The sequence below is a fragment of the Macaca fascicularis genome, chromosome X (assembly GCF_037993035.2).
Source record: "Macaca fascicularis isolate 582-1 chromosome X, T2T-MFA8v1.1".
NCBI lineage: Eukaryota > Metazoa > Chordata > Mammalia > Primates > Cercopithecidae > Macaca > Macaca fascicularis.
In genome coordinates this window covers 73311010-73335745 of record NC_088395.1, presented here as the reverse complement: position 1 = coordinate 73335745, position 24736 = coordinate 73311010, and the positions used below count along the sequence as shown (strand labels likewise).

The 24736-nt window shown below is 41.0% G+C and overlaps 1 protein-coding gene across 1 annotated transcript; it reads right to left on the bottom strand.

The window, feature by feature from the left end:
- Window positions 1-3433: 3433 nt before the first annotated feature.
- LOC135969102 (uncharacterized) lies at window positions 3434-16427 on the bottom strand. The gene is made up of 3 exons (XM_074029427.1): window positions 16302-16427; window positions 8651-9152; window positions 3434-5624 (listed from the first exon to the last, which is right to left on the bottom strand). The coding sequence occupies exons 1-3, from the start codon at window positions 16425-16427 to the stop codon at window positions 5266-5268; spliced, it is 987 nt and encodes a 328-aa protein (XP_073885528.1). The 3' UTR covers window positions 3434-5265.
- Window positions 16428-24736: the final 8309 nt, after the last annotated feature.

Here is a 24736-nt window from a genome sequence, read left to right as displayed (position 1 = left end):
CTATATTTGTACAATAAAATGATTAGCAACATGAATGAATGCATATATATTCAATGAATCTCATACACATAATATTGAGTGAAAGAAATGAGACAAGAAAAGAAAACATAGCATGTGATTCCATTCACATAAACTTTAAAAAACAGGCAAAAGTAAACTATAGGGTTTATATATAGAGAAAAGCAAGCAAGCTATTATCTATTATTGCATATACTCATTCATATTCCTTCCCTCTATTTCTGCTTCTATTATTTATGCATAATACACCTTAAAATAAAATTTTATTTTTCTAGGCCCAAGGGAAGGGACTGGGACCTTTCCCAAGAGAAACTTTACAGGCTTCACCTTGCGATGCACCACCATAAGTACAGACATGAGAATTGCGAGAGGACCAAGTCAGGCGAGAGGGGTGGGCTTGGGCCAGTTACTTTGCATGGCGTGTTGTGGGCAAAAACATTAGCTTAAAGGGGATAAATAGATCTTTAAAAAAGGTATGTTACATGCCAAAAAATGCCTTATGATTCATTGTGCTCCAAATCCCTATAATGGAGAACTCCAGAAACCCCTATAGGCCAAAATGCTAATGTTGAAACTTCATAAATATAAACCCTCTTTCTTGCCTTAGTCCAGGAGTTGTAAGGACCAGAGAACAATTGCTTGTAGTATGGTATATTATTGGGAAAAGAGCAGAGTTTTTGTGTCTAGCTTGAGATCATTATCTTGGATCTGCTAAGCTGTGTACCTTGAGAAAGTCACTTCCTTTCTCTGAGTCTCAACTTCTTCATAAATGGAGGTGTGAAAGGCTTAGCATACACTAAGAATCATTAAAATTAAAATGGGTTAATCATACTACCTAACTTACAAACTTATTTTAGGAAAGCACCTGACACATAGTAGATACACAGTAAATAAGTTTTCTTCATTTTCTTCACTTAGGCCCTTGCCAGACCTCAAAAGATAAAGCAGAAAACTCAATGTCAGATGACTTCTGAAGATATGTGCTGGTTTATTTTTGGAAGGATATATTTCAAAGGCTACAAATTTATCATTGTCAAAAAAAGACACTCCTGAAAACATAACGTGAATCTGCTATCTACTTCAAGTTCTCTCTTATTTGGGGGAGCAGAAAAACAGAAAGAAGGGGTCTACCTGACTATATTCCTTCATCAAAACAATATTCTGCTGTTTCAAAATCTACTTTGGGTTAAATATCCCTATCCACAAATCAACATAGCACACAACCATAGGAGCTCGAAGGAATAAAATTCTATTAACACTGAAGCGACTATCCTTTGTTATCTATTAAAACACCTTGCCTATGGCCTTTGGCTAGCATTACTTGGGGAAAAGATATTCCATGCTGGTTATTAAGAGTCAGTCTAATATAAGAAACTGTAAAAATACCAGGTGAGTTCATTGAAACAGATGTGATGCCCAAAGATAATTATGACTACCACCCTTTTGCGACCCTAGGGAGGTATCAACTATTGCTGTTGATGTTGCTGCTAGACTGAACCACCTCCCCAACCCACCAACCACAGAACCTGCAGTTGACATGCTAAAATTACTGTAAAGTATTTTGGTTTGGTAACCAGAGAAACTTGTGTCTGAAGCTGGCTGTGGCACTTACTGGCTAGGCGGACTTTAACAAGTCACTTTTCTCTCAGTCTCAGTTTCCTCATCTCTCAGACAAGAATAATAATAGTACCTGATTCACAAAATTACTGTGAAGACTCAATGAGATTATGTTATATAAAGCGCCTAGCTTGACACTTCACACCAATAAGGCACTCCAATGTTAGTTTCCTCTTGCCTTGCTCACTAAAGTATCTACCTTATTTCAGTTAATGAATTTAGCTAAGGGTTTGAACATTCCCAGTGTGTAGTTGACTAGATCCTAAGATACTGTAGCATGCTGTGTTTCAAAATGGCTCAGTCTTGGGTCCCTATTTAACTTCACTAAACCAGAGCTCAGAAAACTGGCCAGCCAAACCATAGTCAGCCTGAAGCCTCTTTTGGTATGGCCTATCAGCTAAAACTGGTGTTCACCTATGTAAAGAATTGCAAGGAAAAGAAAAATAGAATGAAGAAGAAGTAGAAGATATAGTATGTGGCCTACAAAGCCTAAAAACATTTACAATCTGACCCTTGAGAAAATATGCTTGTCATACTCTGCACTAGTCCCTAGTGAGTAGGAAAAGCACATGTAATTAATAGTCTGTGGGAATTACTTTTTTCTAATCTGTCCTTTCTTTCTTCTCCTTTTCTTGTAACAGATTCTCGCAAATCTGGGTAGGCCTGTGATTTAGGTTTTGCCAAGGAAAATATCCCACTTTCTCTGGCAGCAGTGATTGATCAAGCCCAATTCATGTCAATCTCAGTCTTTTACTGAGATATGTAGATTCTAGGAAAAAAGGAAGATTTTTACCCACTGAAGTTGCTGAAATGAAGCTCTTGTCAGCCATGTTTCCTGCCAAGTAGACAAAACCCTGTCTGAAGTAAAAGAGCATGAAATAAATTTGCATAGAAAATCAAAGATAAGAGATATACAGAGAAAAGGAGAGTACTAGCAGCTTTGAGTCCCTAGTTCTGCTCACCGAAATCTTGGTTCTTACAGTTCTTCAATTCCATGAGTTACCCTACTACTTCTTCCTAGATTATTCCAGCAATTTCTTCCTAAAATAAAGCCAATAAATGCCTTTTTGTTTACCTGGTCTGTGTCTAAGTTAAACTGATTTTCTGTTGCCTATAACCAAACACAGCCTATTCTAATAGAGCTCAGTTTTGAAATTCAGTACAAGTGGAATGAAATTAATATCCCATTTCTTAATTAGATGACCTTGAGCAATTTACATCATGCCATCAGGGCTTCAGTTTTTCTCCTTTGTAAAACTAGGACAATAATATATACATAGTAGAGTTTTTGTGATATGTAGGTAAGATAGACATAAAATAAGAGTCACGGTGCAGGGTGCGATAGGTGTTCAGAAGATGTGAGTTTCCTTCCCCAATGGCAAGATCTAACAGATCAGCTGACCTACAGGTGTTATGCCCAGACCGTTTATTCCCCGAAGAAGACCACCAGAGTCCAGAGTCAAAGCTAAGCAGCAAGGATCTTTATTACAGGTTCGAACCTGGAGCTCTCACTTGCTTGTGAAACGAGACGGGCAGGAGAGCTCCCCCACTGAGCTCCGAACAATGTTATATAGTCTAAGGAAAGTAGGCATAGAATCATTATACAAATTAGAGGTATGATTGGCTGGAGTTTGAACAAAGCGGTTTGGCAAACTATGATTGGTTCCCGCCATTTCTGATATTTCAGTACAACCCTTGAGGCGGAAGAGCAGTTTTACACAAAGGCAGTTAATTATATTGCATCAGGTTGCATAACCAGTTTATGGCTATCTTGCTTAAACACACCTTGTGACCTGGCTATCTTACTTAAACATTCCTTGTGACCTGGCCTCAGAAAGAAAAACATGTACTTACAGAACTTATGAAACCTCTGGTACGTGCAGAGATTAGAAAGCAGAACAAAGAGTTTAGCAACATCGGGGGGGAGAAGGGAGGGTACACATTTTTGTATCTTTGTGTCTTTTCATTTCCCCCTCCCATAAGTAACTGGATGTCCAATCTTGGATTTCCAGAGTCTTATAATGTAGCCTCACTTTCTGGGTGCAGGAGAGGCTGGTGATGGCTACGGAGGACCATTAGTTGGATGGCATCAAACCTTTCTCTGACAAATTGTAAAATTTTATTTACCATACAGGGGCCTATAGTGAATAGAAGTAGTAAAGACATTAGGGGCCTAAAAGGGGTGCCAGAAGGGAAAACATTGAAGAGCTCCACCAATTGTTAGCGGCTGTAGTGAATTGTTGCTTTTTCATTTCTAAGCTTAGTTTGTGTAGGTGTTGGACCCTTTCCTCAACTAACCCTGACTCATTTATATAGAAACAGCATTCTTCTTTGAGGAACATACAGGTACCTCCTTTCTCAGCCGTGAGTAAGTCTAAGGCTCTGCGGTTTTGAAGGGTGACCTGTGCTAGGGAGGTGAGCTGCCGCTGAAGGGAGGCTAGGGAATAGGCGGAGTCTTCCATAGCAACAGAGAATTGTTGTAACAGCTTGTCGTTTTCTATCATGGAGCGTTGTAGGGCCCCTCCTGCTAACCCCGCTGCGACGACAGAGGTGGTTAAGGATATTCCGGCAATTAGTGGTAGAAAAACTGCTCGTCTATGTCGCACAGTTTTAGTTGGGGCGGTCCCTGCCCAGCCTATGAACTCTGCCGGGGTTAGCAGTGTCAGTCGGGGAACTAGGGTAACAGGGATACACAACTGTCCGTCAGAGATACTTTTGGACAGAGTTTTTAACAGAGTCATATTACACCAGAAGAACACACCAGGGGGAGCATATATGGGACTATTAGGGTATGTAGCCGATTAGTTACAGAGGCTGTTGCTAAATGCCGAATAACAATAGGGGTATTTCTCTTGGTATGGGTCACGGTACAGGGCCACATCGGGTATCGTGACTATCGATGAGTTAAAACCTGTATAGTTTGTGGGAGGGGAGGATAGAGGAACAGCCGTTAATGGTGGTCTTCCTAGGGTTGCACACATAAAGCAAGAGGACAGGTCGCCTAAACCAGTGAGGTTGGCGAATGCTAGCCCTTCCCGTAATAGAGTTAGCCAGGAGAAGGGCTGCAAGTCTTGTGATAGCTTGGTTTCTTGCCTGTGGATTTGTGTATGGATTAAGGGTTGAATCTGGACTAGACTTCTCCACAGATATAAATGGCTACTGGGCCAGGTACTAGTTGATGAGTAATATACTCCCCCATGTTGTGGGGTTGTCCACCGAGAGTCCCATGGGTCTCTAATTATCCAAGTGTAAGTGACAGGAGACTCAGTTTTGTAAAAATACCACCCTTGTCGTTCTCTCCAGTATCGGACAGAGTGCGTCTTACAGTAGCTATATGGGCAACCTGCACTCTGGTGCCACCAATAATTTTTACAATTATATTCAGTTTGATCATGTTCAAAACAGATCATGGGTATTGCTGGTTGGGCAATCTGGAACCTAGTGAAATGGAAGTAAATTATAGTATTACACCCTGAGGGGGTGCAGTCTGCGCTAGCTAGCAGTTTACCCGCTTGGGGGGTTTCCCCGGGGTGAGTTTTGTTCTCATAGAGCCAGAACCTCCAGACATAGGGATTAGACGGCGCAGCAGTGAGGAGAGTCAGATGCATAAGGCATAAAAGCATAGGTAAGCTAGACATGGTTACGGCTATGGGGATGACGGCGCAGGGTTAGCTTTAAGGGATTGTTCTTAGCTTTGTCTACAGTCCATGTAACCGGTGCTCCAGACTGCCCGAGAAGGTCGGATGCTGGGTCCACTGGTTTGACGTGTGTGTAGTGGATCCACGAAGCAATGCCTTCTACCTTGAGAGCGGTGGGAGTAGTCAGGAGTACTTGCAGTGGTCCTTTCCACCTGGGTTGAAGAGTTTCTTGCCGGTGGCGCTTGACTAGGACCCAGTCTCCCGGCTGGAACGGATGAGGCGTCGGCGGAGGTCCTGCCTCGTACAGTTCTCGTAGTCTGGGCCAAATTTCCTGGTGAATTTTCTGTAAGGCTTGTAAGGAGAACAAGAGCTCAGAGACATTTTCAGTTTCAGGTTTGAGTAAGTCATCTTTTAGACTGGGGACCAGGGGTGGGGGTCTGCCATACATGATTTCATATGGTGTGAGGCCCAGTCTGTAAGGGGTATTTCGGGCCCGGAACAGAGCGTAGGGGAGAAGTACTACCCAATTAACGCCAGTCTCCATGGTCAATTTAGTTAAGGTCTCCTTTAGAGTCTGATTCATCCTTTCTACCTGTCCTGAGCTTTGGGGCCTATAAGCACAATGTAATTTCCAATTTGCCCCAAGAAAGGAAGCCAAATCCTGACTTACGTTAGCAACGAAGGCTGGTCCATTGTCTGACCCTATTTGGACGGGAAAGCCATACCTGGGGAGGATTTCTTCCAAAATTTTCTTTGCTACAACCTGAGCAGTTTCTCTCTTAGTTGGGAACGCTTCTGTCCATCCTGAAAAAGTATCTCAGTCTCTGACATTACAGCTGCTCCTGCATACCGCTGGCCTTGGTGGACGTAGCTGCTGCCATCAGTGAACCAGATGAGTTCTGTGTCGGGGAGCGGACGATCTTACAGGTCCTCCTGCATCCCATGCACCTGAGCCAGTATCTCAGTGCACTCATGGGACAGGGCGTCCAAGTCTGGATTTGGCAGCAGTGAAGCAGGGTTTAAAGAGGTTGGGGGCAGAAAAGTTATTTTGAGGGGGTTTAATAGCAGTCCTTGAATAGTGGGTGAGCCGGGCGTTACTCATCCATCGGTCCGGCGGCTGCCGGAGGACGCCTTCAATGGCATGCGGGGTTATAACGCGCAACTCTTGCCCCATGATAAGTTTATCAGCGTCTCGGACCATTAGGGCGGTCGCCACGATTATCCGGAAGCAGGGTGGCCAGCCAGCAGCTACTGAATCTAATTTTTTGACAAATAGGCAACTGGCCTCTGCCAGGGGCCTAGGTACTGTGTTAACACGGCTTTTGCAACACCCTTACTTTCATCCACGTATAAGTGGAAGGGCTTGGAGACATCAGGGAGCCCCAGCGCGGGGGCTGATAACAAGGCAGTTTTGATTTGCTGAAAGGCCAGCTCAGCCTCTTCCGTCCAATTGAAGGGCTGCCGTTCCTTTGTTGCCTGGTATAGGGGCTTGGCTAACTCAGCAAATCCGGGTATCCATAACCTACAGAACCCTGCCGACCCCAGGAATTCTCTCACTTGCCATGTTGACTGGGGTCTAGGGATGCGTAGGACTGTTTCCTTTCGGGCTTTGGTTAGCCAGCGTTGCCCCCCTTTTAATAGGTACCCTAGATAAGTTACCTCCGACTTGCAGATCTGAGCCTTTGTTGCTGAGGCTCAGTAGCCTAGCTCCCCCAGAGTCTTCAGGAGGTCCTCAGTCCCTTGCACACAAGTTTCCAGGGACCTGGCCGCTATTAAGAGATCATCAACATACTGCAAAAGAGTTATTTCAGGGTGTTGCCGCCGGTACTCACCCAGATCTTCATGAAGGGCTTCATCGAACAGGGTTGGCGAGTTCTTGAACCCTTGTGGCAGTCTGGTCCATGTTAGCTGACCGTTGATGCCCCTCTCAGGATCCGTCCATTGAAATGCAAAGAGTTCTTGACTTTTGGGAGCCAGAGGAAGGCTGAAGAAAGCGTCTTTTAGATCAAGAACGGTATACCACTGTTTTTCGGGATGTAAGGCACTCAGAAGGGTGTATGGATTTGGCACAGTGGGATGTATGTCCATGACCCTTTTATTAACTTCTCTTAAATCCTGTACTGGCCTGTAGTCCGTACTGTTGGGTTTACGAACAGGTAACAGTGGAGTATTCCAGGATGAGTGGCAAGCCTGTAGGACTCCCTGGTCTAGGAGTCGGCGGATATGGGGCGTAATTCCTTCTCTTGCCTCCAGGGGCATAGGATATTGCCGAACCTGAACTGGGTCCGTCCCTGGCTTAACTTCCACAAATATGGCAGGTCGATGTTTAGCTAGCCCTAAGCCCCCAGTTTCTGCCCACGCTTCAGGGAAACGCTGGAGCCAAGAGTCAATTTCCTGATCGGGGGGCTTTTGCTCTTGATGGAGTCGGTACTCATCTTCTAAGGTGACAGTCAGGATAGATATTGGCCTGTTTTGGGAATCAGTTATCTTGGCCCCTTCTGGCTCAAAGTGGATTTGGGCCCCCATCTTTGTCAGCAAGTCCCTCCCTAGTAGAGGGCAGGGGCTCTCTGGGATGACTAGGAAGGAATGGGAGACTTTTCCCGTTCCTAAGTCTACAGTCCTCTGGGTTGTCCAGGGGTATTTTTTAATGCCTGTGGCCCCGTGCACCTAGGATGTTTTCTTAGACATTTTTCCAATTGGTTTGGTTAGGACTGAGCGTTCCACCCCAGTATCGACCAAGAAGCGAACTGGGGACCCCTCCACTTGCAAAGTTACCCTGGGTTCGGGGAGGGGGTCCGAACCCCGTCCTCCCTAGTCAGAGTCCTGGGTAACGAGTACGGAGGTAGGGTTAGCTGGTCTCCGTTTCTTTGGGCAGTCTTTAATCCAGTGGCCACGTTCCTTGCAATAAGCACACTGATCTTTTTCTAATCCTTGCCTAGGGCCTTGCTTTTTCTGCTTTCTGTTTTGGCCATTTCCTGCCTGGGGGAAAGCTGCTACTAAGACTTTGGTCATTTCTTTGGTTGCCTTGAACTGTTTTTCTTCTGGAGTATCCCTATTATTATAAACTCGCTGGGCCATCTGAAGGAGGTCCTGAATCTGCTTTCCCTCTAAACCTTCTAATTTCTGGAGTTTTCTTTTAATATCTGGTGTTGCCTGGTTTACAAAGGACATTACTACCGCTGCCTGATTTTCCGGTGCTTCCGGGTCCATAGGGGTAAACTGTCTGAAGGCTTCCATTAATCTTTCTAAATACACAGCGGGGCTTTCTGTCTTACCTTGTAACACAGAATATACTTTAACCAAATTGGTGGGCTTGCGAGCTGCAGCCCGGAGACCCGCCATTAGAGTCTGGCGATAAATGAGCAGTCGTCCCCTACCTTCTGCCGTGTTGTAGTCCCATCTGGGCCGGGTCAAAGGAAAAGCCGCGTTAATGAGGTCAGGATTTGCAGTTGGCTGGCCGTCATCTCCTGGAACCAGCTTTCTGGCCTCAACTTGGATTCTTTCCCGCTCCTCCGTTGTGAACAGGATTCGGAGGAGCTGTTGACAGTCATCCCAGGTCGGCTGGTGAGTAAACATGACACTGTCTAACAACGAGGTTAGATCTTTGGGATTATCTGAGAACCGAGCATTTTGGGACTTCCAATTGTATAAATCACTGGTGGAAAAAGGCCAATACATGAGACGGGAGAGCCCGGTATCATCAAGCGATCCTATTTCTCTGAGAGGCAGGGCTACAGTGGAGTCAGGGAGTCGGGAAGCTTGGTCCCGCTGTACGCGGCCTCGTGTTCGGCTGGCCGGCCCCCCCAGGTTACTTTCGCTCTCGGCTGCTTCCGCTTCTCGGTTTCCCTCTACTGAAGCACCACCCTGGGGGTCTGGGTCCTGCCGGATAAGGTGCAGATATGGTGGGGGAAATGTGGGTTCTAACGTTAGGGGGTCCTGGCTGTCCGGCAGCACAGGGGCCGAGGGAGCAGAGGGAGTCCTTTGTCTTGTAGGTCGCGTTACTAGGACGTTGCAAGGCTCAAGGATGAATGGAGTTATCCAGGGCGGTGGGTCTTCCACAAGATTTTGCCACACTAGAATATAAGGAACTTGATCGGGATGTCCTGACTGCCCTGGCAGGAAAATCTTAGTTTTTACCTTAGTAATAATAGAGAGACAGAAAGTTCCTTCAGAGGGCCACCCTACGCCGAAAGAGGGCCATTCCGAACGGCAGAAAGTAACTAGCTTTCCTTTCTTTAGCTCTACGCTTAAGTTATGCCCCCGAGCCTTCACATCCTTAAAATTGGTAACAAGGAGTGAGAGCGGCGTGCTCTGGTTGTTGCCCATCTTTGGACTGCTCCTACAAAGAGAAGGGGGGATGAAAATGAGTGTGAAGCAGAGGGGAGTATCCGACAGGTCCGGTCCTGGAAGGGGAAGAAAAGGTTTTATGTTTCGTTTTGGGCTTACACTTAACACTTAACAATAATGGACAGACAGTAATAACGATGAGCATTCGCGAGCGCGTGTCGGACTTCCGACCTGAGTCAGACGGGGCAACCAAGGATGGAGGCCCCCAGATGGGCACTGGGGAACGTCTCCCACCAGTCCCGAGTGGCTGTCTTCTAGCGCAACCGCCAAGACAGTGCCACTTACAGAACAGACCAATACAGATTACAGATTACGGATTTCGCGAAATTTCAGGGAGACAGACAGAGACAAAGACAGAGACAGTGACAAAGCCGGCTTACCTACAGATTAAGATCCGTTGACTTGGGGGTCTGGTGGGCTTGGGGGAAATCCCGGATGAGCCCCCATTTGTTATGCCCAGACCGTTTATTCCCCGAAGACCACCAGAGTCCAGAGTCAAAGCTAAGCAGCAAGGATCTTTATTACAGGTTCGAACCTGGAGCTCTCACTTGCTTGTGAAACGAGACGGGCAGGAGAGCTCCCCCACTGAGCTCCGAACAATGTTATATAGTCTAAGGAAAGTAGGCATAGAATCATTATACAAATTAGAGGTATGATTGGCTGGAGTTTGAACAAAGCGGTTTGGCAAACTATGATTGGTTCCCGCCATTTCTGATACTTCAGTACAACCCTTGAGGTGGAAGAGCAGTTTTACACAAAGGCAGTTAATTATATTGCATCAGGTTGCATAACCAGTTTATGGCTATCTTGCTTAAACACACCTTGTGACCTGGCTATCTTACTTAAACATTCCTTGTGACCTGGCCTCAGAAAGAAAAACATGTACTTACAGAACTTATGAAACCTCTGGTACGTGCAGAGATTAGAAAGCAGAACAAAGAGTTTAGCAACATCGGGGGGGGGGAGAAGGGAGGGTACACATTTTTGTATCTTTGTGTCTTTTCACAGGCAGGGAAACCTTCTATAATTCCTATCTCTTTAAACATTCTGAGGTTACTCATGAGCATAAGAAACCTGCCAGGCCTCCACCATATAAATCAGACCTGGGAATCACCAGCCAAAATGGCAAGTGTAGTCTAGCAGCTTGAGCTTAATAACAAGCCACTGAAACTTCTTCAGCCCTTCTTGAATCAAGTCAGCCTCCTCTTGCCATACCTACGTAGCCTCTTAAACTATACTCTAACCCTCCTAGATGTTTCAATCAATTAAATAAGCTTGTTTGTTCAGAAGTGATCTTCGACTTTGAAGTGAAAAGGTGTTCTGATATCACTGTACGGGGAAAAATCAAGATTAGCAAACCTCTTCAAATGAGGAGCTTCATTAATCTTGAAAGATAACTCTATTAGCTTTAAGGAAAAAGTTAGGTGGTGAAAGAGTAAAGAGGAAGTCTCGGTTTTTTCACTTAGACCAAGATAGGTCATATGCATCAGAAAGGAGCCAGGCCTGTCTACTCTGCCCTCAGGCCAGGCTTCCCTGTGGTGAAATAGGGTCAGCAAAACTCTTTACTTTGGACTACTTGACTGAAACCTGAGGGTTAGACTCAGGTGCAACTCTTCAGGGGAGGATATGTAGGAAGTTTGCAAGGGATAAGCTAACCCAACCTCAATATTGCCCCCAAAAAGAAGATGGGCTCCTCTACACAGAAGACAGGAATAAGAACAATAGCCTTTTCACCCTCTCCCTACCTACAGGAGGGAGAAAATCAACCCAAGAGATTTCAAAAGAGCCTAGCATTCCCATTAGCCATATAAAAGGTAGGGAGAGGGAGTGACCAACACAAAGGCAAAGCCCTTTACTGATCAAGTTGCTGAGCCTGAGGCAGAAAGTGTGGGAGTCCAAAGATGCTTATAGAGTAAGGCCTGACATTCCAAGGATGAGGCAGCCTTCCTTAGGATATGCTTCATTGACTTAGTTATTGTGCCATTGGATCAACATGGAAAACAAAGCAGTAAGGACATTACAAGAAAACACATCTACAAAGTGCTCTCTCATGAACATAGATGCTGAGACACTAAAAGTATTATCAAATCAAATCTAGCTTTATATAAAGGAATATGCATCACAAGCAAGTGGGGCTTGTTCTAGGAATGCAAGTGTGGTTTAGCATTCAAAATCATTAACATAAAAAGTAGGAAATTATATGACCATTTAAGGAGATGCAGGAAAGCTTTTGAAAAAAATTAAACACCCATACAAGATAAAAACTATTAGTAGAGTAGGTATAAAAGGGAACTTTCTTAATCTGATAAAGATTATCTACAGAAACCTACAGCAAACATCACACTTAGTCATGAAGTATCAAAAGCCTTCCTCTTGAAATCAAGAATAAATGACAAATGCCTACTGTCAGCATTTCTACTAAACATTATACTGTAGTTATAGCCAGTGCATTATGATAAGAAAAATAAAAGGCATAAGAATTAGAAAAATATATAAAACTGTTATTCTCAGGTGACATATTTGCATATGTACAACATTCAAAAGAATCTATAAATTATTACAATTAAGAAGTAAAATTTGTAAGGTCACTGGATGCAAGGTCAGTATACTAAGTCACTTTTATTTCTACATAGCAGCAACATATAGGAATTTAAATTTATTTAAAAAGATGACATTTACATTAGCTATCAAATACCTAGGAGCACATCTAATGAAAGAATTGCAAGACTAACAAAACATGATTGAGAGAAATTAAAGAAGGCATAAATAAATGAGGACATTCATGGATTGAAAGACTCAGTATTATAAAGATGTCAGTTCTCCCCAAATTAACAAATACATTTAACAGAATCTTAAGCAAAAAGTGGTTTTGGCCAAAATTTTCAAGCTTACTCTAAAAGTCATATAGAAATTTAAAGGGCCAGAAACAACCGAGGCAATCTTTAAGACGAACAAAGCTGGAAATCTTATACTACCAGATTTCATTTTCTGTACAAAGCTATGATAAATATGACTGTTTGATACTGGTGCAAGGATAAACAAACGGATCAATTGAGCATGTAAAATTCGGAAACAGATCCACATATTTATAGTCGACTGATTTACGCTGAAGGTAACACTGCAGTGCAACAGAGAAATAATGGTCTTTTAAATAAATGGTGTTACATCAATTGGGTTGCCATATGGGGAAAACTGTATCTCTTTTTTTTTTTTTTTTTTTTTAAGAGACAGGGCCTTCCTGTGTTGCCCAGGCTGGAGTGTAGTGGTACTATCACAGCTCACTGCAGCCTTGAAATCTGTGCTCTAGTCATCATCCTGCCTCAGCCTCCTGAATAGCTAGGACCACAGGAGTGTGCTACCATGCCCATATATATATATATTTTTTTCAAATCTATTTGTAGAGACTGGATCTCACTGTGTTACCCAGGCTCATTTCAAACTCATGACCTCAAGTGATCCTCTTGCCTCAGGCTCCCAAAGTGGTGGGATTACAGGTGTGAGCCACCATGCCCAACTGAAAACTGTATCTTAATTTGTATCACACCATAACTGAAAACCGACTCCAGATATATACAGATCTAAAGTAAAGGGCGAAACAATAAATCTTTTTAAAAAATATGTGAAACATTTTTATGACCTTGGAGTAGGCCAAAATTTCTAAAACAGGACACAAAAGCCCCATTTTTAAAGGTAAAATTGATCACGCCAACTAAATTAAAATCAGAAACTTCTGCTCTTTAAAAGATGTTATGCCAAGAGAGAAAAGGCAGCTCACCAACTTGGAGAGGATATTTGCAATACATCCAGCAAAGGACTCATATGCAGAATATATGATTAACATATACAAGTTAATACAAAAAGACAATTTATTAGGGAAATAGACAAGAGACTTGAAGATATTTGACTGAAATGTATTCAAATGCCCAATAAGCATACGAAGTGCTCAGTTTCATTAGCCATCAAAGAAATACAAATTGAAGCCATGGTAATGTAACACCGACACTCATCAGAATTACCAAAATTAAAAAGTTGGAAAATGTCAAGTTTTGGTGAGGGTGTGGAACAGCTGAAACTCTCATACAGTATTGGTAGGAATGCAAATTGGTATGACCACATAGGAAAACTGTTTTACAATACCTGCTAAAACTGAACATAAGCATACCCTATGACCTACTGATTCTGCTCCTAGGTATCTAACAGAAATATGCTCATCAACAGACACGTTCAAGAATGTTCATAACAGCACTATTTGTAGTGCCCAAACCTAGAAATTCCTCATATGCACAGCAACAGTAGAATGGATAAAATGGATAAAAACATTCTGTATGGGAACAGAAAACCAAACACAGGATGTTCTCACTCTTAAGTGGAGTTGAACGTGGAGAACACATGGACACAGAGAGGGGAACAACACACACAAGGGCCTGTTGGGGGGTGGGGGTGAGGGGAGGGAACTTAGAGGATGGGTCAATAGATAGAGCAAACCACCATGGCACACATAGACTTATGTAACAAACCTGCACGTTCCGCACATATATCCTGTTTTGTTTTGTTTTTTTTAGATGAAATAAAGAAGAAAAAAAAAAGAAAAAGAAAACATTCTGTGTGAGGAATTCTCTACAGCAATAAAAAAAAAAAACCTCTGCAGATATGTGCAACAATATGGAATAATTTCACAATCAAGCAAAGGAAGCCAGAAATGAATGTAAACTGTATGTTTCTATTCATATAAGTCACAAAAAGAGTTAAAACTAATCTATGCTATTAGACGTTCTAATAGCGGTTACCCTTAGGGTGGGTAGACTAGAATGGAGCACAAGGAGGAATTCTAGGGTGTTGAAGCTTTTGTACATTGATCTGGGTGCTGATTACTTGAGCATGTTCAGTTTGTGAAAATTTATTGAGCTGTACACTTATGTATATGTTTATGCATGTATGTTATGTTTTAATAAGGGAGACAAAGAAAGTGAGTCAGTATTTGCTAGGGTAACATAACAAACTACCACAACATGGTGGCTTAAAACAACAGAAATTCATATTTTTCACAGTTCTGGAGGTTAGCTAGATGTCAGAAATCAAGTTGTTAGGAGGGATGCATTCTCTCTGAAAGCTCTAGGGGAGAATACCTTCCTTGTCTCTTCTGGCTTCTGGTGACTCCAGGTGTTTCTTGGCTTGTGCCTGCATAAATCCAATCTCTACCTCAGCCTTCACTTGGCGTTTTCCTTTTTGCTGTGTGTCTCTTATAAAAACATTTGCCACTGGAGATAGGGCCACCTGGATAATCTTCATCTCATCTGAAGATCCTTAACTTAATACTTTTCCTCTTTTGGGAGATCATCATACAACACACTATAGTCAGAAAGATACTCAAAGAGAAAACTTTTAGCAGAGGAGATCTTCTATTGCCTGAGATCTGCCAGAGTCTCTTGCTCGGTGTAATAGTATTTACTATTGCTTTTCTGGCCTCCAGAATTGAAAATATTGCCAGAGGATTCCAGCTCTATGTACCTGATGACCTAATTGATGGGATCGGCTTATCTGAAGCTGACACCCTGGAAGATATTTGGAACCAGGACTACTTATAAAGGAGTCATAAGGGAAGCCATTGTAGAGCTGATTGACTCTCACATACCCAACAAATTTATTTGGCAATCATTGTCCACCTGGCCCCACTATGTAGATTGTCTCATCTCTAGCTGTCCCCGGTGACCATCTTTATGCCTTTGTCTTTCTACAGCTGAGCAAAGTTCTATGCTGTGGATGGAAGGGCAGTTAAAAATAAGGGTGGTTTATATTCAGTAATGCCATTCTCAAGGTGTCCTTACACTGAGGTTTGTAATAACCTTTTCCTCGATGTATTGATATTTACTATTTCACAGAAGATTTTTTGTTAGGTATTATGGTGAGCCAGAATGGTTGCATTTGTGAAGAAAACATGGCATAGGTCATCGTAAAGACTGAAGTTCTGGCTCACAGGTTGAACTAGGTACCACATGGGTATCTCATTACAGATTAGCCAGATACTTATAAAGATTCTGCTGTAGCCACCTCAGTGACACAAAAATCTAGTTTTGTTCCATTCTTCTTATTCAGATATCTCTCATTGGTGATTAATAGACATCTTAAACCTAACATGGCCAAAACACAGCTCTCACCCAAACCAATTCTTCTCTTATTGTTATCCATGTTAGTAATTAGCACCACTTTCCAGCCAGTTGTTCAAGCCAAAAACTTAGTAGTCATCTTTATTTGTGTTTTACTATATGCATTCTATTGACATGTCAGGCCAACTGTACATCCAAAATACAATGTCTTTTGAATATAACTACTACTAATCCTTATCAACTCTGCTACCAACCTGGTCCAAGCTTCTATTACATCTCATCTGGATTACTGCACCAGCTCCCTAATAATATCCCTACTTCCACTTTTTCCCTTACAATTCATTCACTACACAGAAGTCAGAGTAATCTTTTTTTAAAAATAAAAATATATTACAGTGTGGTGAGTTTGAATTTTCCTGTTGCCCTGACTTTGATAATGATTGCCTAGATAAGGAACTTTAAAAAAGAAAAGAAAGAAGAAGAACATGAAGAAAATGAGAAAGGATGAGGTGAAGAATAAGGAGGGATGGGAAGTGCTTCACGCTAAAGAATATTGCTGACAACTGGGACCAAATACTCTCCCAAAGGCTTTCTGGAAAGTAGCAACACCATCGTTGTCACAATCCATCCAAGTACCTCGGTTACCACCTAGCATGTTAGCAGCATATAACGGGTAGGAGGAAGGACTCTGAGACTTGTGCATCATTGGCCTAATGGACAATATAGTGCTTTTTTTCTCACTTTTACAGGTCAGTTGTAAAAGTGTCCTTACCCTTGAGCCAAGAGGAGGTGTTCTTCAAGACAAGAGAATCACTCAAAGCAATTGTGGGAGCCTTCAAAATAGAGAAACAAAACAAAACAAAACAAAAACCTAACATTTTATTACTCAGTTTGCAAGGATAAATATGTTTCCTGTGTATCTAGTGGTCACCCCAGAGGATGGCTAAACTTGAGCTGCTTTGCTGGGTCCTTATACAAGAGGGCTTGCTACAAGGCAAGTGTTCCCCGGCAGCAGAAAACTTTGGGGTTTGCGGTGGGAGTAACATCTGAGAGAGGCTGAAGAGGGTGAACTGCAGCTGGATTTCCCACTTTAGGAAATAAAACAGTAGGGAAGCGCCCAATACTCATAGGAGAACCTTTTTAACTCAAAAGGCATCAATATTCAATTATCCTGAGAAGACAAGAACACCAGCAGAGAGAACCACACATACTAGCAGTTAGGAGATGTTTGCCTTTACTTCCCTGTTCCCTTTTCCCATTCCCCTAAGACCAGAGTAGTTGGGTCCTGAAAAGGAAAGTGGAGAAAAGGGAACTACAGAACTTGACACAGCCCCCCCCACATTCGTCCGCGCGCACACACACACACACACACACACAGGCATACACACATGCACAATTCCAAACTACTGGAGACAGACGAGAAATGATTCCAGATCATCTTTACAATTTAGACACCTCAAGCTACAGATCTGGCATGTGATACAGAAGAGAAAGATTTGCACCTCATATGAAATTATGATTTTAGATTGGGTCAACTTTTAATAAGAAATGTGACCAGGTAGTTGTGGAATCTGCCCAAGATATTAAGAAGAGATTTGTTACTTAGCAAATAAAGGATTTGACATAACAAGAAGGTAGTGAAGAAAAGCAAAACTGTTTTATACTTGTATTCTGCCAAGTAGCACTGTTCACCAAATCTGCTGTATATGAATCAGATCATGTTATTTCTCAAAACTCTCCAAGTGTCTTTCATCTAACTCAGGATAAAATAAAAATCCTTTATCTTGGTACATAAGGCCCAACATGATCTCTCGACTTATCTACTATGCTAAAATCACATTGGCTTTCTTTTGTTCATTTAACCCAACTGACTTGTTCCCACCTTTGCAAATTGCTATTTCATCTGTATGCAGCCTTCTCCCCTCAATTTCACAGGACTGCCTCCTTATTATTAAAATACTAGCTAAGATATCACCTCCTGGAGAGATCTTTGTGGACTACCCCATTTAAAGTGGCTTTTTTCCGCCCCTTCCCCCAACTTATATCTGAAATTATCTTGATAATATTTGTTTACTTGTCAGCCTCCCCTCTCTAGAACAAATTATGTGAGAATTGAGAAATTTTTTGTTCTTATTCACTGCTATGTCCCCAGCACTCAGCACAATGGTTGGCATACAGAACCCACTAAGTAAATACTTGATTAAAAGGATTAAATGTGTATAAAATGATGGTAGCATAAAACCTATAGATTAGAAATAAATTCTGAGATCTTTCTGTTCAACTCACCATTTAATGCTTAACTTATGTCTATAGCATTACTAGCCAAATCGACTGTTCCCAACTCTGTTTGAATATCTCTAATAAAAGGGAATTTGTTTTATCTCTCAGTTGCCCATTTGATCAATGGACAGTTTTGTGAAAGGGTTAGATAAGTAGGCATACTTTTCTCTATTTCTCCCAGTGAGTACAGCTAAATACTCTGGACATTATATATAAAACAAGGATAAGAAGACTCTGAAAGGCGGAGAAAGAAGGGAAGAATGACTAGTGTCTTTGAAATCTAAAGAGTGACAGCACAGTAAGTTCTTTGTGTTTTCTTTTTGCCTCACATATCCCAGACTGGATAATGGAGAATCTAACAATGTGGTAATGCCAAAGGAGATAGAAAAAGCCCCTCCAAAAGCCATCCAAAGTAGCAGCCCATCAACACACAACATTTTTAAATGACAGCTCTACTACAACCAAACACCAGAGGAAAAACAACTACTGTGGCAATGGCCAGATGCGGAGCATAGACTTTCATCCTTTCCAGGCTCTAACAAGGTGCCCCCCAACTCCCCTCCTCCACCGTGAGTATACCTTATTTAGTTCTAGAATGCTAGGTGGGGGCCCTGAACTTTTAACACCACCCACTGCGTTACCAGTGACCTCTACTGTGTTACCAGTGGAGACCACGTGGGTAGTCTTATCTCTATACATGCTAAACAATTGTCCTCATTCCTTTACCTAAGGCAACACTGAACAAGTCTTATCTTCCCCATTCTTCATGACAGGTCCTCTGACACCTGAAGGTGGCAACCGATTTGTTTCCTATACCATCTACCTCTTAAGTCTTCTCTTCTGTGATCTATGATCAGATATCTTTAATATTATTCTGGTAATTGTTTTGGAGCACCACAAACCATGCCCATATGACAGTGAACAAAATTGATAATGTGTGTTCTGACCACTCTACTGACTGGCCACTTCCCTGTTGCTTTCCCTCTCCTTGCCCCTCTCTATCCCCCAAAACAAAACAAAATAGAAATTTGGCCAATTAGTAACCCTAAAATGGCCAAAAGTGTTCCAGTGAAAGGTAGAGTCACATGTCTCTCACCTTAAATCAAAAGCTAGATATGATTAAGCTTACTGAGGAAGGCATGTCAAAAGCTGACATAGGTCAAAAGTTAAGCCTCTTGTGCCAAACAGTAAAGTTGTGAATGCAAAGAAAAAATTTATGAATGAAATTAAAATTGCTACTCCAGTGAACACATGAATGATAACAAAGTCAAACAGCCTTATTGCTAATAGGCAGAAAGTTTTATTGGTCTGTATAGAGGATCAAAACAGCCACAACATTCTCTTTAGCCAGAGCTTAATCTAGAGCAAAGCGTTAACTCCCTTTAATTCTGTGAAAGTTGACAGAGGTGAAGAAGTAGCAGAGGAAAAGTAGGAAGGTAGCAGAGGTTGGTTCATGAGGTTTAAGGAAAGGAGCAATCTCCATAACATGAAAGTACAAGATGAATCAGCAAGTGCTGATGTAAAAGCTGCAGGAAGTTACCCAGATAAACCCAGATAATTGATGAAGGGTCTACAGTAAACAAAAGATTTTCAATATAGATGAAAAAGTATTATATTGAAAAAGTTGCTATCTAGGACTTTCAAAGCTGGAGATAACTCAATGTCTGTCTTCAAAGCTTCAAAAGTCAGGCTGATTCTCTTGTTAGGGACTAATGCAGCTGGTGACTTTAAGTTGAAGCCAATACTCATTTACCATTCTTAAAATCTTAGGAACCTTATGATTTATGCTAAATCTACTCGGCCTGTGCTCTATGAATTGAACAATAAAGCTGAATGACAGCACAACTGTTTACAAAATGATTTACTGAATATTTTAAGCCCACTCTGGATACTTACTGCTCAGAAAGATTTAGTTCATAATATTGCTCATTGACAATGCACCTAGTCAACCAAGAACTCTGATGAAGATGTATAGGAAATTAATGTTGTTTTCATGCCTGTTAGCACAATATCCATTCTGCAGCCCATAGATTAAAGGGTAATTTTGAATTTCAAGTCTTATTATTTAAAAAATAGATTTCATAGGCTATAGCTTCCATAGATAGTGATTCCTTTGATGGATCTGGGTGAAGTAAATTGAAAACCTTCTGGAGATGATTTACCACTCTAAATGTCATTAAAAATATGTGTGGTTTATTAGAAGAGGTCATGTCAACATTAATGGGGTTCTGGGAAAAGTTGATGACAACTCTCATGGATGACTTTGAGATTTAGAAGACTTCTGTAGAGGAAGTAACTGCAGATGTGGTGAAAAAGCAAGAGAATTAAAATCATAAGTGGAGCCTAAATATGTGATTTAATTGCTGCAATCTCATGATAAAGCTTGAATGAATGAGGAATTGCTTCTTATGGATGAGCACAAAAAAAGTGGTTTCCTAAGATGGAATCTACTATTGGCGATGATGCTGTGAACATTGAGGAAATGACAACAAAGAATGTAGAATATTACATAAACTTTGTTGATAAATCTGCAGCAGGGTTTGAGAAGATGACTCCAATTTTGAAGGAAGTTCTACTGTGGGTAAAATGTTGTCAAAGAGCATCACATATTACAGGTAAATCTTTTGTGAAAGGAAAGGTCAATTGATGTGGCAAACATCACTGTCGTCTTATTTTAAGAAGTTGCCACAGCCGCCCCAACCTTCAGCAACCACTACTATGATTAGTCAGCAGCCATGAATATCAAGGCAAGATCCTCCTCTGTAAAAAGATTATAATGATTTGCTAAAGGCTCAGATAATCATAATCAATTTTTTAGAAATAAAGTATTTTTAAATTAACCTATGTACTTTTTAAAGACATAATGCTATTGCACTCTTAATAGAATATGTTATAGCATAAATATAACATTTACATGCACTAGGAAACCAAAAAATGTGTGTTACATACTTTATTGCTCCTTTTGCTTGGTTTCAGTGGTCTGAAACTGAACCCACAATATCTCTCAGGTTTGCTAGTAATGAATGAGTTTCCTTTAGATGTATACTAACTAGTGGGATTATTGAGTCATGGTAGTTTTATTTTTAATTATTTGAGAAATTTCCATATTTTTATAATGTCTATACTCTAATTTACATTTCAGCTGCAGAGTACAAGGATTCCTCTTTCTCAACATTCATGCCAACACTAGTTTTTCATCATTTTTTAATTTTTAAAAAACTTTGCATGGGTACATAGTGGGTGTGTATATTTATGAGTTACATGAGATATTTTGATACAGGCATGCAATGTGTAATAATTACATCAAACATTTTTCCTCTGTGTTTCAAACAACCCAATTATACTCTTTAAGTTATTTTATTTTTTCTGTGTATTATTTTTAAAAAATGTTGTGGGTACATAGTAGGTGTACATGTGTATGTGGGGTACATGAGATGTTTGATACAAGCATGCAAGGTGAAATAAACACATTAATGTAGAAGGGTCCGTCTGTCCCCTTAAGCATTTCATCTTTTGAGTTACAAACAATTCAATTATACTTTTTATTTTAAAATGTACTGCTATGTTATTATCGGCTATAGTCACCTTATTGTACTACCAAATAGCAGGTCTTATCTATTATTTTTAACTATATTTTTGTACCCATTAACCATCTCCACCTCCTCACCAGCCCCTCAACACCCTTCCCAGCCTCTGGTAACTATCGTTCTAGTCTCTGTGTCCATGAGTTTAATTGTTTTGATTTTTAGATCCCACAAATAAGTGAGAACATGCAATGTTTGTCTTACTGTGCCTGGCTTATTTAACTTAACATGATGATCCAGCCATGTTGCTGAAAATGTCTGGATTTCATTCTTTTTTATGGCTGAATAGTACTCCATTGTGTGTAAGTACCCCATTGTCTTTATCCATTCATCTGTTGAGGGAAACTTAGGTTAGCCAAATCAGCTATTGTAAACAGTGCTGCAACAAATACAGAAGTGCAGGTGTCTCTTTGACATGCCAATTTCCTTTTTTTGTGGTATATATACAGTAGTGGGATTGAAGGATCACATGTGTATTCTGTTTTCACACTGCTATAAAGAACTACCTGAGACTGGGTAATTTATGATGAGAAGAGGTTAATTGACTCAGAGTTCTGCATGGATGGGGAGGCCTCAGGAAACTTACAATTATGGTAGAAGGTGAAAGGGAAGCAAGGCATATCTCACATGGTGGACTGAGAGAGAGCAAGGCAGGGAGTGACACACTTTTGTACTATTAGATCTCATGAGAGCTCACTAGCATGAGAACAGCATGGGGTAAATGTGCCCCCATGGTCCAATCACCTCCCACCAGGTCCCCACCCCATGACATGTGGGGATTACCAATTCTACATGAGATATGGTTGGAACAGAGCCAAAACATATCAATATGGTAGTGCAATTTCACATTTGTGAGGAACCTCCAAAGAGTTCTCCATAGTGGTTGTACTAATATAGTTTCTCAACACTGTACAAGGGTTCCTTTTTCTCCACATCTCTGCCAGCATTTGTTTTTGCCTTTTGGATGGAAATCATTTTAACTGGAGTGCTATGATATCTCATTGTAGTTTTGATTTGCATTCCTCTGATGATCAATAATGTTGAGTACCGTTTCATATGCCTGTTTGCCTTTTGTGTGTCTTTTTTTGAGAAATATCTATTCAGCTGTTTTTGCCCAAGTTTTGATCAAATTATTAGATTTTTTCCTATACAGTTGTTGGAGTTTCCTAAATATCCTAATTATTAATCCCTTGTGAGATGAACTGTTTGCAAATATTTCTCCCATTCTGTGGGTTGTCTCTTCACTTTGTTGATTGTATTCTTTGCTGTGCAGAAGTTTTTTAACTTGATGTGATCCTATTTGTCCATTTTTGCTTTGGTTGCCTGTGCTTTCGGGGTATTGCTCAAAAAATTTCTGCCCAGACTAGTGTCCTGGAGAGTTTCCCAAAAGTTTTATTCCAGTAGTTTCATAGTTTGAAGTCTTAGATTTAAATCTTTAATTAATTTTGATTTGATTTTTGTATATGGTGTGAGATACAGGTCTAGTTTCATTCTTCTTCATATGGATATACAGTTTTCCCAGGACCATTTATTGAAGAGACTGTCTTTTTTGAAAATGAGTTTGCTGTAGGTGTGTGGATTTTCCTCTGAGTTTTCTACTCTGTTCCATTGGACTACATGTATGTCGTTATGGCAACATGCTGTTTTGGTTACTATAGCTCTGTAGTATAATTTGAAGTCAAGTAATGTGATTCCTCCAGTTTTGTTCTTTGTGCTTAGGATAGCTTTGACTATTTTTGTGTGTGTGTGTGGGGGGGGGGGGATTTATATACATTTTGGGATTTTTAAAATTTCTATGAAGAATATTATTGGTATTTTGATAGGGATTGCATTGAATCTGAAGATTACCTTCTGTATTACAGAAATTTTAACAATATTGATGTTCCAATCCATGAACATAAAAAATTTTTCCATGACTTTGTGTCCTCTGTTTACATTTTGGATTTCTTCCTGGTTCAGTCATGGCAGGTTGCATGAATCTAGAAATTTGTCCATTTTTTATATATTTTTTAATTGATTGGCATATAATTTCTCATAGTAGCCACTAATGATCCTTTCAGTTTTTTTCAGTATCAGTCGTAATGTCTCCTTTTTTATTTCTGATTTTATGTATTTATTTATTATTATTATTATTATTATTATACTTTAAGTTCTAGGGTACATGTGCATAATGTGCAGGTTTGTTACATATGTATACTTGTGCCATGATGCTGTGCTGCACCCATCAACTCGTCAGCACCGATCAACTCGTCATTTACATCAGGTATAACTCCCAATGCAATCCCTCCCCACTCCCCCCTCCCCATGATAGGCCCCAGTGTGTGATGTTCCCCTTCCCGAGTCCAAATGATCTCATTGTTCAGTTCCCACCTATGAGTGAGAACATGCGGTGTTTGGTTTTCTGTTCTTGTGATAGTTTGCTGAGAATGATGGTTTCCAGCTGCATCCATGTCCCTACAAAGGACACAAACTCATCCTTTTTTATGGCTGCATAGTATTCCACGGTGTATATGTGCCACGTTCTCTTAATCCAGTCTGTCACTGATGGACATTTGGGTTGATTCCAAGTCTTTGCTATTGTGAATAGTGCCGCAATGAACAAACATGTGCATGGGTCTTTATAGCAGCATGATTTATAATCCTTTGGGTATATACCCAGTAATGGGATGGCTGGGTCATATGGTACATCTAGTTCTAGATCCTTGAGGAATCGCCATACTGTTTTCCATAATGGTTGAACTAGTTTGCAATCCCACCAACAGTGTAAAAGTGTTCCTATTTCTCCACATCCTCTCCAGCACCTGTTGTTTCCTGACTTTTTAATGATCGCCATTCTAACTGGTGTGAGATACTATCTCATTGTGGTTTTGATTTGCATTTCTCTGATGGCCAGTGATGATGAGCATTTTTTCAGCCATCTGATCTTTGACAAACCTGAGAGAAACAAGAAATGGGGAAAGGATTCCCTATTTAATAAATGGTGCTGGGGAAATTGGCTAGCCATAAGTAGAAAGCTGAAACTGGATCCTTTCCTTACTCCTTATATGAAAATTAATTCAAGATGGATTAGAGACTTAAATGTTAGACCTAATACCATAAAAACCCTAGAGGAAAACCTAGGTAGTACCATTCAGGACATAGGCATGGG

Bases quoted from the DNA above. Each gene is read 5' to 3' on its own strand.
- LOC135969102 (XM_074029427.1), bottom strand. From the start codon at position 16,427: ATGCACAAGTCTCAGAGTCCTTCCTCCTACCCGTTATATGCTGCTAAC. The intron at 9,153-16,301 runs GTATTTGGTCCC...CTTATCCGGCAG, and splicing joins TCCAGAAAGCCTTTGGGAGA to GACCCAGACCCCCAGGGTGG. The intron at 5,625-8,650 runs GTAGGGGACGAC...TCTCCTTACAAG, and splicing joins GGACTACAACACGGCAGAAG to CCTTACAGAAAATTCACCAG.